Source organism: Eleginops maclovinus, chromosome 19 (assembly GCF_036324505.1).
Source record: "Eleginops maclovinus isolate JMC-PN-2008 ecotype Puerto Natales chromosome 19, JC_Emac_rtc_rv5, whole genome shotgun sequence".
NCBI classification, from domain to species: Eukaryota; Metazoa; Chordata; class Actinopteri; order Perciformes; family Eleginopidae; genus Eleginops; species Eleginops maclovinus.
Window position 1 is genome coordinate 16,314,930 of NC_086367.1, and position 15,419 is coordinate 16,330,348.

The 15,419-nt window shown below is 45.1% G+C and overlaps 1 protein-coding gene across 6 annotated transcripts in view; it reads left to right on the plus strand.

Moving 5' to 3' along the window:
* meis2a (Meis homeobox 2a) overlaps positions 1-15,419 on the plus strand; it is a 78,092-nt gene that overhangs the window by 23,479 nt on the left and 39,194 nt on the right. For all 6 annotated transcript variants that reach the window (XM_063909185.1, XM_063909187.1, XM_063909189.1 and 3 more), the window contains exon 8: positions 9,312-9,457. In XM_063909185.1, coding sequence (XP_063765255.1) covers positions 9,312-9,457 — 146 coding nt within the window. The remainder of the gene's footprint in view (positions 1-9,311; positions 9,458-15,419) is intronic.

Consider the following 15,419-nt stretch of genomic DNA (forward strand, 5'->3'; position numbering starts at 1 on the left):
GAATTGGACCTTAATGAAATGACCTGCTGGATTTACCTTAAGGAGCAGGGCGGACAGTCAATACTTGCCTCGTCAAAACCCTCTCTCTGCAGGCTGCGGCCCCATTAACGAAAGGAAATAGTCTCGAGTAAATGTATTAAGCACTACTTCCCCCTTCTAATTATATTTTTTCTTTCTTCCTTCATAATTCATTCACTCTTTCATTAGTTCTTCATATTGAAAAAGGCTTTTAACTGGCTCTTCTTTCCTCACGGGGTCACCAATTATTTGTCTCTATGTATTACAGGAATGGCAGAGGAGTCCATGTTATGTGTTGGGGATAATTGTAGTGTCCCAGCACAGCTAGGATGTGGAAATATATTTTGTTATGTGTTGCTTTGCAGAAATACAATATTATTTTCCTAATACTGTGCTCAATTATCCAGTATTAACACCATGGCAAAACATAGCTGTAGGCTCCCCTCTGCCTTTGCTTCCTATAGAACAAGGCAAATGTGTGCCAAGGCCCAGTGGAGGACACTGGGCCTTGGTTATTGACTTGTAAAGGAGCCGGTAGGTGAGGGGTCTTGACAAGACATGAGCGTCTGACTCTCTTGTAAAGCTGTATCTGATTTTTCTGCTAGTTGGCTCCCTGGAGAAACCCACTCTACACTCTGTTGATCAGACTCACTCACAGCTGTATGGAAAAACGCAGCGATAAAAAGAATGAAAGAGTAGTTTTGTGAAAGGAGACGCACTCACGGTGTATGCGATGATTCCCCGTTAGGGTGAGAATGAAAGCGAGGGAGGGGGGAAGTGGAGGAATCAGCTGCTAGGTGAAAAAGCTATATCCAAGAGAACATGTAGTATTTCAGTCAGTATGCCAAAAAAAAATCCCCTTAAGATTAATGTTTTGGTGAGTTGTGTTGCAAGGGCCTCTACATTTGTGTAGGTGTGATAGTATGAAAATAACAGAGCATTGTATCAGCAAGAGGCCAGACAAAGCAAGTATTAGCTAAGCCAGATACTCACTCCTCAAAGATCTGACTAATTTATGAGGGTAAACTGTGCCGAGAGAGAGAGATGCAGGTGGAGGAAGGAAGTTTTCATTGACTCTCCAGAGCAGGCCAAGCCAAAGCCCCGCAGGGATCTCTCTCAGTTTGAACTTTATCAGGGGCTACGCTTAATCAATAAACTATCGGAAAAAGAATTAATTACTAAAGCAGAATAAAACAGCTGCATTTTAAACCAAGGATTCATCAATTCTGTAATCTCTTGGTTACAGCTCAGGTGTCAGGAGGATCATTTCAGCTCCATGTAATGAGGAACTGTGGGAGTTCACCCCAACTCTCCGTCCTCCTCCTCCACCTCTATGTTTCTGACCCCCTCCCTTCCAACCAACACCCAGATCCTATCCTCCACCTCCTAATTCAGATATATTCCTTCCCTTCTTTTTCTCCTTTTATACCTTCTCAGCTGTTTGTCATCTCCCTACAATATCCTCTCTTGCATTTTTTTTTTTACACATTTCCCTCTTCCTTTGCCCCATCCCACTACATTCCCTTCCCACCAAATTCCTGTCTTTGCGGGGATGGGACGAAGGGGTATTAAACTTGAAATCTCTGGTGCGAACGCTGACTGGAACGGGACATTCCCGCTGCTGCAGCCATCAAGCCGGACATTCCTCCGCTCAGGCTGGGACACCGCTGGTATTGGGCAAAAAGGGGGGCGTAAGGGATGAGGGAGATTAGTGTAAGGCGTAAAAAAACAATACATTGTGCACAAATAGTAAAAACTGTATTGAGTATGAAATCCTACTGTGACAATCAAAGAAAAAGATTGGCTGAAAGGAAATAAATGGCGTTCAATGAATACATTTAGCTACTGCACGACAGAGAAGCTCCAAAGGAAGTTTCTCTAGTGTCACAATAACCTTGGTCGCGCTGTTGCCCCGACTGCTGCCATCCACCCTTCACAGTCCTTGACCTCAGCCCAAATCATGTAAATGGACTGTCCTTGACTCCCCCACTACGGGGGATTTCAAGGCAGGTTGAGAAGGGGTTATGGGTGATGAATTGGGTTTTTAGTGAGCTCATTAGGAAGCCAAACAGAGTTTAGACTGGCGGAGCGGGGCAGCAGCGCAGTAATCAGTTCTGCTCGCTTTGTTCCCTGCCTCCAGGACATTTGTGTGAAAAAAAAGAAAGCGAGTAGAAAAAAACTTCATGGCATTTGGCTGATGAGAGGGCTGCTGAGCAGAGGCTACAATCTGATGGTTGACTTGTTGATTTATAAACCTTTAAATCCATTTACTCTGCCAACCCCTCAGCTCTCTGCTGGAATATACTTTGATGCCACTGTCCTTCAGGTGTGGCAAAGATGTCTGCAATAAATCCAAGTCTTTTAATGCTCTCAGGGATTAAAAACAGGGAGTTTGTTTGTTTGGGTTTGAATTGTAATTGAGGGTAGAGCATCACCGCTGTTGTCATACATTGCCTGAACAGTCTAAGCTGTTCTGAATCACAAAACCACATTCAGTTAAAACTGGCGACCAGCACATGGCTGCTTGCAATACCGGGGGTTTTACAGCAATGTTCACTAGCAGATGGATCTATATGATGCATCTGCGTGCTTTCCATGTCTTTGTTTTCTTTTGGTTTGACTCATCTCTTTATTCCCTGGTTTCACCACATTTTCCTTCCAAAGTAGAGCAACTTAGTCATTTTTACAAAGCAAAAAGTGTGGAAGCAGCTTGTTTTACTAATGATCATTCTTGTTTCAATTCAACATAGCCCTGCTTACTTTTGGGAAATACCTATCCTTTAATATTTAATGCAGCTTCAAACCTGAGAATGTAGGCATGACTCTCTGTGGACTCCCAGCCCTGTTTTTCTATCATAACAATTGTAAATTATGGAGGGAGTAGCGTCAATTTTAAGCACTAAGATCAAGAATAGCTCCATTGTACCCTTAAGTAAGGGGGGAAAAAGAAGGAAAGAGTCTACCTGGACAGAAACAAGGTTTGGACAGGTGCATTGGCAGGTTAGTTCATTTGTTTATCAAGAAACAAGAGATGAACTGTGATTACCTGTGAGACCAATTAGCCCCATTCGATTTGGAGTTTAAGGGAAGCACAGTAGTAGTGTTGGAGTGTAGGGGGAAGTGGGGTGGAGTTGTCAGCGAGGCAGAGAGTGTGAAATGTCTGGTGGAGACCCAAAGCCCTTCATTAGCTACTGATCCCTGTCTGCTGAGTGAGGAGCAGTCATGGGCATCACAGCTCCCTTTTAGTTCCCCCAAAAAGAGTGGGGTGAAGGGGTGGAGGGTAGCTCCCCCATCCCCTGCAATTTAGCCCTTTGCCATTCATGCAAATTGGGTCCTGACATCTGCAACAGCCTGCCTCCTTTCTTTTATACATCTTTATTCCATCTCTATTCTTTGGGTCTATTCCCTCCTCAAATACAGCCCCCTTAAGATGGCAGCGTCTTGTCTCAGCTGACATCATTTAATATGTGTAAAAGTAGCATTTTTCTCTTTGCTTTCAGATACACACGTATATCCATGGAATAGAAAAGGCATGAGTAGTCATTTTGCAACCGTAAACGTTCCATTTTATGACGTAATGAGAAATGAGTTGTTTAAGGTCAGGTTAATCACGTGAATACTTTGTTCAGTATATAGCATTGGATAGTGTGCATGTTTTTTCTCACACAGTGCTACATTTTAAGGGTTTGGCAGATAATCATCTTATGAAAAAGATCAAGAGAGTTGTAGTCAGTGACTCTGGAGAAAAGGCAGTAACCAGGCAGCCTGCCTCCCCTCTATCACCCTTCCTCCCTCACCCTTCTGGACAAACTACTCTTTTTTGGCTCCAGGGGAGAGGCTGTAAGGGGAGGGTGGCTTTTCTCCAGCCCTATTTTGGATTTAAAGGTGAAATTGCCTGACTGGCTTTTAAAAACAAGTTTTACCTCCAACCCTCACCCCTCCCCTCCCCTTCTCTACGTTTCCTCCGCTTCAACCTCGCCCTCTATGGTAGGGATGTGCACAGTGGGGTCAACTCTGTGCCTGTGAGAGGAGAGAGGCGATAGTTATCTCCAGCATTCCAGGGATGACAGAGAGATATCTGCCTGATGTCAGGGTTAGGGGGCTTAGAGAAGGGGTGGAGAAGGGAGGGAGGTACAGGAGTTGTTGAGCAACTACACCCCCCCCCACCACCACCACCTCCCACCTTCCTTCCCTCCCTGCCTTTCTTACTGCCTGACTGCCTCGCTTCCCCACACATAGAAAAAAACATCTAATTAGAAGCTCTTATTCCACTTCATTTAAGGGAACACTTAATGATGTGTTTTTGGGGGAGACAACTACGCATTACTTCTCATGCAAAAGGAACCACTCAGTCGTTGCACTCAGGTGCAGATACAGCTGTGTTTGAGATGGAGGTTTGTTCTCATTTCTCCCTGGTGTCATGGCTATTGAAGAATTGAGCACAATGTCCTCTCTGCTTCACCTTTAGCCAGTGTCCTGGTGGTAACAGGGGGTGGTAAAGAGGAGGCGGGTTGTGACATCTGAGTTTGGCAGGGAGACTTGCTGAAGGAGAGAGTTTGTTGTAATTGATCTGACAGGTTTTAGGGCTGTTAATGACTCCGGCCTGAGCGCTACCAATTTGTCAGCATGCTTGCTGTTTACTAAGCTGTTGTTTTATGGTCCAGTGCAAGGGGCTGCTGCTTGTTTAAGCACAGATCAGGAAATAATCAGCGTAAAACACTAGCTGCAGTGGTGCAGCCACACTAAAAGAGTTCCGTTTAGAGCCCTCATCTACGGTATGGATCTGAATGAGCGCAGTTAACCATATGGTGTGTGGTCACAAAAGAACACACCAATGGGTTACTTACTGTTAGAAATTGGATGCTCAAGTGTGTGTTTTATCATTAAAGGGATTATGTTCTACTCGTTAGCACTCGCCTGTTTTGTATGTTATGTGAGTGCGGAGCATATTGCTAGCATGTGGTTATAGCCAGAAGACCTGTAATCCCCCGTCAGCACAGAGGGCTGGCCATTCCACTAGTGTGAATAGAGCCTCTACGTGTTTGTGTATGTGTGTATGTGAGAGAGATTGTGTGTGCGTCAAGAGCATGTGGTCCCAGAGCCGGCAAAGACCCCTTCGTAAATCCAGAGTAAATAAAAGGGGTAACCAGACGGACAAAAGAGGAGCCCCCACTGGTTCTCTCATTCGCTGCCATTTGGGGGACTGAATGTGCTAAACGCCGCTTATGTTGGCTGAAAAGTTGAGGAGAAAAAGAGGGAAAAGGGAGACTCTAAATCCCCTTCTTCTTTTCTCTTCTTTCTCTGCGGCCAAGCCTGCAGGGCTAGAGGTGGTTTAAAAGGAGGGTGTTGGAGGGAGGGTTGGAGGGTCACTTTGGTGTGCTAAGGTAGAGAAGGCCAAAGGAGCCTCTTAGCTTCTGTTTTCCTTACACTCCTCTTTCCTTCTAACTACCCTCATGAGTTTGTTTCTCCTCCTCATTTGGGTGAGCTCGGGTGAACATGCCTGACTAGTTTGGGCTGACAGGGGGTGTGGGGGGTCTGTTGTAATTAGTCACTTTAACCACAGCTTCCATAAGCCACTGCCTCTACACTCTTGCTTCATTACCCTGAAACAAATGCCAGAGCCTCCCAGTGCAAACTCGCTGCACAGCCTTTACAATAATACACACACAACATCTAAAGCTTGTCTAGAGGCTTTTCAGTAGGTGTACTTATAGTACAGGGACCAACACGTCTGGGGTGTTATTTGATAACTAACCATGACTGGGTTTTAATTTTCTCCAACTATTGACATGTCATTATTCATTCATGCATGAGTTTATCGGAATGGTAGAGCAGCGAAGGGAGGGCGGTCTGATAGACCTGCAATATGCTTTACTTGCGGCCATATCCATAACGCTTCCAGGCCTGACTGACCTCAGTGGCTCCCTGAGGGGCAGGGTGGCTCCTAGACATGAAGCATGATCTCTAGAGTCATTAGGACTCCCCTAAATTACCTCTTACTTTCTGAAGACACTCAGTGCTAAACCAGTTGTTTGTGCAAGAAATCCTGAAGCAACCCTGAATGTGCCAGCATTAGATCAGCAGAGTTGCAGTGTGTTTACAGTCCTTTCCAAACCCGTTAATGAGCTCAGCCCTGAGACCAATTTACTCACAGGGCGATATATCTGAATGCATTTTTAATAACCACCCACTGGTGATGAGAGAGGGAATGTATGTGAGCGTAATGCGCTCTTGGACTTGGTGCTTGTTTGTTTGCGAGTGTTTTCCTTCACTCTCGGCCTCATTGCGGCTGGTCATTGTCTTCCATCTCGCCTGATTACACCTTTTCGATTTCCTTGCGAATAAAAATAGGCACAAACTTTCATTGCAAGCACTTTAGGTCAACATATTGATAGAGTGGGTGAGGGAGAAGGAGAGAGGAGGAAAGACTGAGGGAAGACAGACAGACACTGGGGAGAGAGTGGGAGAGAGGGGGGGGCTTTCTTTTTTCCGTCTCCAAGGGCGCTGCTTTTCCAAAAGTGCCTGGGGCTACACTCCAGCACCTCGGCTCCCCTAGGCCTTTCGGCTGCCTCCTAATAGCCAACCCCCATCTGTGTCACATGGCCAGATGATGGGACGCTTCCCCCTGCTTGCTCTGCCCTGCACTTTTTTTTTCTTTCCCCATTTTTTTTCAGAGTGCACATCCACACAGGTTAGAATGGCAGAGTTGCCAGGGAACAGTCAGAAGCCATTAGCGTTTGGGACAATTTGCCCTGCAGCGTTCCTTCTCTAGCTCATAAGAAAGGAGTGGGGGTGGATGCAAAGCACCAGCTCTCCTTTAGATGTAATGAGGTTGTGCAAGTTGGGTCTTCTTTATTCTTTTTCCACTCCTTCTTTCCTTCACTTTCTTACTTCTTTCCTTCTTTCTTTCTTTTCACCTTCTGTTCACATTTGTTCTTCCTATATTCTCTATTTTGAATACACACATTTCTGCATGTATATTTTAGTTCAAAAGACACTATTAATACTGAGTACAGCATTTGGGCTTGAACGCCACATGTCTGATCTGTGCGCACTTGACAGTATCCATGTGCATGTGAGAGAAAGACAGAGGGAGAGAGTAGCTGAAAGCCTTGGAGTCCGGTTTCACCCTTGCGGGCTAGGGCAGGAGGCAGCGAGCATGCTGGGTAATGAAGTGACAGGTCAGTCTGTAAATACGCACAGGTCGCTCAGGCCCTGGCCAGGGGGGAGGCTATCGCATTGCAGTGAAAATGGAAACGTCAATAAAATTAATCTGCCAGCCTTTTGGCCACTGTGTGGTTCCATTGGATGAGCCTGACTGCTCACAGCAGGAGAGGAATTTGGAGACTAGCTAGAAAAACAACACAAAACCTAGTGGCAACAAACAAACAACCAAACTGTGTATCAACATTATTCAGTGAAGCTCAAAGCACAGAAACAAGGGGAGGGTGGTTAAAATTCACAGCTCACTACTTGTTGTTTTTGAAGTTTGGAAGCAAACTGGGGGAGTAAGACTTGACTTCCGTCTGGCTCGCATTTCTCAGGAAGCCCCTCACAGTCAGGGTAGGGCTATGGCCAGACCAAAGTTTATTGTTTTAGGCTTTCCTGAACAAGGATTCGTACTTAGCCTGGGATTTACGGCATTTGCCACTAATGAATGCCCATTCTACAATTACAACACCCCTAGTCTGTGTCCCCAGTCCCATATGTCCTTCAGAGGGGCTGTTGCTTCTTTAACTTCACACATGGAGCGCAAAGTCGGCACTTGTATGTTTTCTTCTTTCGTGTGGCTCTGCGCTAATGATGTGGAAGGAAAACACTGTGCACAGAAAGAAAAGAAAGATAGACAGAGAGAGAGGGAAAAACAAGGGAGAGGAAAAAGAACTGGGAAAAAGTAGTCTGAAGAGAGGGCCCCTGCTGTCCTTGTATTCTTAATTTATTTTGCATTTGATTACGCCACCAGTCGGATCCTTTTTCTTTCCCCTTTTTTAATATTATTAGTTAAAATATTTATGTGAGATTAAGGCTTGTATAGGTGGTTGTGATTGATGCCTCCCCAAAAACAGGAGGACATGCAAGTCTGAATTTTGAGAATGTCAGGGTCCTTCTCTGCCTTAGTGGAGGAGTTTTTCAGATACATAATTTAGATGCCCTCAAGGAAGGCTTTCAAGGCATTTGTGCCCGGGGGCTAGAAAAAATAACTATGACTGTTAAAAGTAAATCATTTTTGCTAATGCACAATTAATGCCGAGGAAGAGGAACAAGAAAAAGGCAAAGAACAAAGATGGAAACTTCGATTTAAAAGAGAAATCGTGCCTGGGTTATGTGCATGTTTTCTTCTTGAAATCAAACGCTGACGGACATTAATGCAGGCGAAGCCGCCGCTGGCCTGTCATGCTAATCTTGTGGCGGAATGGGGAGGGGTTGCTGCAAGGAAAGGGAGTGGGAGAGGAGGACTAACAGAGTTGGGGCTTGGGGTGGGGTGGGGGAGGCAGACAAGTCCATTATGTGCATCGAAGTGCAACAATGAACCACCCCAAATCACATCCCTACTTTAGTACTCGTGCGTCTACACTGGATGCCGTGAATTATCAACTCCTTTGAGTTTTGTTTGTATGTGAGTGTGTCTGTGCACGCAACATGAATTTATGAATGCCTGTGTAGTACTGTATATGTCTGCATAACTCCGTCCTGTCCCCTTTGGCTCCCTTCAAACGATAGAGAAGAAAATGCTCTACATTATGTCAAGCATGCAAATTTAATTGAATTAATGACATGAGTCCGAGGCCCTTACTGTACTTGAAGGCTCCTTGTCCTTTTTTTAAGTCCCCTCGCTCCATTTTTTTTCTCTTTCCTCCTCCGCCTACTGTAGAACTGCAGTGAGAAACCTAGTGTTTCAGCGTCCAACCATAACATTACCGTCATTAACCCCTATTCCCCTCTCCCGTGCTCTGGGGTATACAACAACTCTGCTAGGCCTCGTGTAAACCCCTCACTCACTGTACAGGCCCTTCTTTAAGGCCATCTAAATCCCCCTACCTCCATATCTTTACTACACAACACTGGCTTTGCTGCGGCGATCCTCTACTCCTCAGTGCAGTGCTTTTGAATTCCTATATATCTCTGGTATTTGTCCGTTTATCCATTTTTCATAAGCCTTAAACTCAGCTTTGAGTGTCTGTATTTATGTCTCAGCTCTGAGAATTTTGAGATCAGGATTTTCTTTAAAAACTGTATTCTGAGCCAGTGTTGTAGTGGATTGTTATTTAACCCCGGATTTGGTTTTCGTCTAGGAGATGGCTTAGACAACAGCGTTGCATCTCCTGGCACAGGAGATGACGATGATCCGGACAAGGATAAGAAGAGGCAGAAAAAGCGTGGCATTTTCCCCAAGGTGGCCACTAACATCATGAGGGCGTGGCTGTTCCAGCATCTCACGGTAAGCACGGCCATTACTTTTTTTGGGGAGATACACATGTAAGAAAACAACCCAGGTATAAACACACACACACCTGTCACATAGTCGTTACTGAGTGAGTGAGTGACAGCTGCACTGTGATGCTCACCTGTCAGCAACCTGTCACAGGGACACAGTGACCAGGTCAATCTAATCAGTTTGGACTGTTTGCTCTGCGCAGCACACTTTGAGTAAGAGGGAGAGGGGCCAACAATCCAAGACATTTTCTCTGTTTGTTTGGCCTGAAGAAGAATGTTTTTTTCTGGGTCAGATTAAGAGCAATGGACTATTGTGAGTGTAAAGGTTTTCAAATCCTGATCACTTGAAATCAAACATAAATATTTGAATTATCGACACCAATATAATGCTTCTTTTTTTTTCCGGAATGAGCAAAGACTTAATCTATTCATCTCTTGATCAGTTGCTCATTTTTTAATCCTGTTTACTTGGGGAAATTGTAGCTTATGTTTGAGGCACAGGCTTATTTTTCTCTCCTGCCTAGCCATTTATGTGTGTGTCAGTCTGTTTCTCCGTCTGTCTGTGTGTGTCATGTAAAAGGGGATGAACCACATGTCCCCCCACCCTCACTAATGTCAGGACATTATCAGAACATCAGGCTGTATTGATTTTGCAACACAGGTCAGATTTCAGAAGGAGGTGGCCTCACCAGGACACATAAGCTGCTCTCGGAGCACGTGGCTCCCCGTCCCAGAGATGAAGGGGACAATGTTGTGGGGAGGGAGAAGTAAAAGAGAAGAGAGAAAGTAGACTTGGTTTAGAGTTCCAGTCTTATGGATCATCCACAAATTTAAGAGGGTCAGGCAGCCCCCGTGCACTCTGAACCCCCTCCCCTTACCAGTGCCCAACCCCCTGCCCAAAGCCCCTGTACCCTGATTACCTAACCAAAAGCCCAAGTAATGTGTGGCCAGCAAATACGGCCTAATTGAAAGGCCTGTAAATCCATTACATATTGGTCAGGGATAATCAGGAGTGCTTTAATCACTTTTATCTATTCAGGAGCAGTGAAGCTGCAACAGCAAAGCCCTGAGCCTCGCAGGCCTTAGCGGCTCCACCACGCCAGTCTGCATGCTTATTATTCTCATCATTATCAAAATGACTCCACAGCTGTTCACAGCTTCATCGCTCCCTGACTGGAAACCTCTCACCAAACCGTAGAGACCATTCAGTGGCTGAGGGCTGCAGGGAGGATCAACTCTTCTGAAATGTTTTGCTTTATTTGCTTCTGCTTTGTTTTCGCTTTAGATCATTTTCTTCTTATAACTTTAAAGTAACAATGCCTTGTCTGTCCTTTAAGGGAACAAACAACATTTTATTAATTTAGATTTTACTGTATTTTCTTTACTGTAAACCTAACTTGAATTAAGACATACAAAGTATTTAGCATCTGTCCTGGTGAAGGTATCAAACTGCTTCATCGCTCCCTTCTGCAAAAGATGCATGTAGAAAGAGAGAATGACGCATATAGAGCTTTTGAAAGAGTCACCAACAATTATCTTTAGAATTGTTTTACACTCATTTGAAAGAGTGGAAGGGAAAGGAGGGGGAATGAGAGCCCTATGTTGGGCACAGAGAGCTGGTTAATTCAGACAGAGCAGAGCTTTGAATGTGCTCTCTTTCTCTGTCCCGCTCTCCTTTATCACATCCCCTGCTTGTAGATGTTCTCTCCAATCTTTATTTGTTTCTTTTGTGTAAAGCCCTGGCCAGTCTTGTACAAATAATAATCCCTCCCTTTTAACCTGCCTTCATTTCTCTACTGAGGAAGAGGACTAATTTAATTATCCCCCTTCTCACCATCCAATTCTCCCACCAATAAACTCTCTCTCCCTCACACACACACACCCATTAGCCATTCTCCTTTCTTTTAATTTGTTAAGCAAATGTATTTGCCATTGCTGGATGCGTTTGTGCAAGGGTGAATTCTTGGGGACTTTGGCCCCTGAATGGCCTATAGCGGCATTCTGCCATTCATGCATTCATTAACTGAGGGGTGAGGAGTGAAAGGAGCGGCCTTGTATTTTCCTCAAACTGCGGGGCCAGCATGGAGCTCCTCTTCTATGAGCCACAGGGGTCTCTCTACATATGTTCTCAACATCCAGCTATTGTCACATCTTCTGAAAAGCTCAAAAGGACTGGACCCCCCCCTCACACACCGAAAAACAACACAGGCCAATAGTAACAACTGTTGGCTTTTGGATTCAGTATAACAAAATTGCCCTCTCCCTCTCCCCTCCCACCCTTCCTTGCTTCACTCTGACCTCACACTCTCTTGGGAGAAATCACAAGATGCTTTTCTTCACGACAGTCACACAGAGGTTACCATCATCCTTACCATGCTAACGCTCTAGCTAAGGGGAAATTACAGTTTTTGTTGCCATCACACAACACATGCAAAGACCCCACATTTAGTGTGTACAGGGATTGATGTATCTCTGAGCTCTTTCAGACTGAGCCCATATGCACATGTACTAGAAAGCACGTGAGCTGGCAACCTTAAATGCCCCATATGTAATTGGCAAACGGCAGGACAGATCAGCTGGTGTTAGCTGGCAGAAGAGGGTCAGACTGTCTCTCCACTCCCACCTTCCATCCTCCCTCCCACTCTTTCTCTCTCTAATACCCCTCTCCCTCCCTACGAGTTTCTGGATGTCTTCCAGCCACATTAGGGGAAGGAAAATCCCAGACTGTTGGTATAAGCTTTTCAATACTACAGGGAGATTATGTTATCAGAAAGGTAAACTTCCCTGTTAGGGGTAAAGTGTTCTACTGCACTTCAAAAGCATTAGACTACAAAATTCATAAGAGGGTAGGTAGATGAGGGAATGTAAGATAGAAGAGAAAAAATTGTGTGTAAGGGAGAGGAATAGAGAGGCTGTGATGGGAGAATTTTGTTATATTGCACTTGGTGATGCCCCTTACTTGGTCAAAGAAAACTCTAAGATCTACAATTAGCCCCTTGGCGCCCCTGGCCTTCCTTCCCTCTAACCCCCTGCTAGCCCCCTGCTAGCCCTTACTCACCCCTGTAAAGACAAGGGTCGAGCACGCAATGAAAACAGGAAGCACTCAGATACAAAGATACCACTCTGGGCTCGGGCCTTGTCTTTTGACTAGTGTAAACCCTCAGACACCTATGAAAATAAATAGGGGACCTCAGGAGCAAGCCAGGCCAGTTGAGGGTTGGCAAACGTGTGTGTATGTGTTAGCTTAAAAAAAGGAGGGAGGGAAGGATTGAGCGAAAGGGGGAGAGTGGTCAGTCAGATGAGTAAAGAGGTAGCCCTCTCAAGCATCAAGCGTCTCAGGTTTTGTGTCGGGCCACCCTTTGGCCTGGGTGTTTGGGGAAATTCTGTTAAGCTGCTAAGCCAGGTGTATTGGTCCCCTGGGCTCCTTGAAAGGGAAGTGATATATCCCTTGGTTACTTGGAAAGACCTTGGACTGTGAGCAGCAGAACTGAGTTCAGATAGCAAATGTTCATGTAGGATTAGATGAATGTTCAGATATTTATATTAGTACAATGCTCGCTTGTTTTGCAACATCTATAGTATTAAAACTGTTTTTTTAATGCTTTGACAGAATGAAAATATATCTTGAATGAATACAGCTGAGCTTTAAAGATGCCCTGTTAATACAGGCGTTAACCACAGTGCGAACACATCACACTTTGTGAGGAAATGAGTGCATTGTGCCGCAAACATCATTAGACACTAGTGACAGTGGCCGCCCCCCCACCCTCATACCCTGCCCAACATAGCATTAGTCTCCATGACAACCGGGTGTCATCGTCAGGTCGAGCCCTCCTAGCCGCTCTCTCAACTGTCCTTTATAGACGCATATGAAAGAGCCAGCTAGGGTCATTCACAAGACATGGGCGCAGGCAAGGCCAAACCCTGGCAACGGATGTTTGTCCCATACGATAAACAAGTGTACAAGTCCATCCCTCAAAAAGAGAGGGCATGTTGTTTGAGTAGACTAAACAGTGAGCTCTGTTGGAACCCAAGTTTTGTCTAAGCTCCTCTAGTCCTTTTAATCCTTGTGTGTTGTTCCAGTACAAGTAGCATTTAACTGGTGGAGACACACATCTGCAAACACTTTGAAATACCCAAGCCCTTTCTCCTTTTACACTAAACTGCTGAAAGCTGTTTATTCCATAGTTGCTGGTCTCACGTTGTGTTTGCAGTATACATAGCACACTATTTTTACTTTTATAAAAAAGGAGATCATGCTTATTTAGTTAATTCCCATAGTGTGACGATATTGTTGATTGTTTGAAAAATTAACTTTTTAAAGCCTTAACGTTTCTCAAGAAGCGACTGTGACAATCAGTTTGCTTATTGCTTTCTTAGTTTGTTGTGTGTTTGGATGAAGAGAGGGTGTAGACAAAGCAGAAGGACGAAGGAGGGGGATTTAGGGTTAACAGCAAGGGTGAGGAGGGGGTAAAGAGGGGGCTCCTAAGGGTCACAGAGGTGGAAGCCTGGAGGAGGCCCACACACTAATCTGTCATGTGCTCGTTTGCCTCGGAGCCCAAAAGTCAGCTCTCCAGTCACCCGTAGCAACCCAGGCGACAGTTTGGTTCACTGCAACTGCCCAAATGTGTGACTATCAGTGGGAGACGCAGGAAAAAGAGTCATCACATTACTTCTGTGAAAACACCCAAAGCCTTTGTACGTGTGTTTACAAAACAGGCGTTAGTGACAATATGACAGGGTAGTTTGGTCATGTTTAGCACAGGAGTCATTGAAAGTCATTGATAATGACTCTGAAGGAGATCTTTGGGGGTTTGAGGCCAAGCTATTGTCTAGTCACTGTGTTCTAATAGTGGCTGCTCAGCGACCCTGGAAAACAGAGACACAAGCCACCTCAGCCTGCCATCTGTTCTTCACCAGGCCACCACAGAGGGGCTACGACAGCATGGAAAGAGACTCAGACACCACAATGAAAATACACTTAAGATATTCTTTATTACACACAAGAATTTCACCTTGTCAAGAAGATGCTTTTTTGTAGAGGCAGAGAGTAAAATACAGAAGGAAAGCTTAGAAGAGGGATCCAGTGACTTCCAATTTTCACAGGCTGTATAATTATATGACGGGCCGCATCAACTTTGCCATCTCATTGCAGAGCAGCTTTGCAGTAATTTCCCCGTGAGAGGGTGTCGCAGATCAGTGGCTGACGAAAGCCTTGTTTACAGTGTGCTTCAGCGTAGTAGGTAGCCGTTCCAGAGGTTTAGTGTTGCATTAGAATCTAATAAGCCCTAATTCGTTTCATGCTCCGACACCAGACCTTTACACTTTGCCCCCTAGACCCGATCTGTCAAAGTTCCACTTCAAAGCCAGCTTACAAAGCATGGCACATACACCTTGCATACACTTTACAGTGTGTATGTTTTCTTTTCACTCCCATAGGCTTGTTTACCCTGTAAATGTGCATATTGTAATTGTGCATGTGGAAATGCAGAGATACCTACAAAACCCAACCACTTCTCCTCCCTCTGCCTCATATTCATCCCTTTTCCCTCCCCCCAAGTTAATTTCCATTCCTGCTGTTTGCATCTTGATGCAGGTTGTTTAATGAAGTAGCAGAAATGAGTGCCTACGCTAAGGGACTGTTTACGACACATTCCCACTGCATGGAGGTGATTAAGCTGTGTGAATTTGAACAGTGTTTGCCAAAGAAAAAAAGGAACCCTCCACATATACACCAGTAAGACAAAAGCAAGGGGGTGACAAAGGATGAGAGTGTATGTGCAAGACATTGGTGTCATCATGGAAAACCAGAGCACAGCATGAGTTTGACCGCCCCCTGCAGAGATGACTGCACATGCCCTGACCATAACAGGGCGAGACCTGGGGAGGGCAGTCGGATTTATAGACTCACATCCCTGAACAGTGAGGGACTTCTCCATGAACACACATGCACAGAGCTGAAGAGA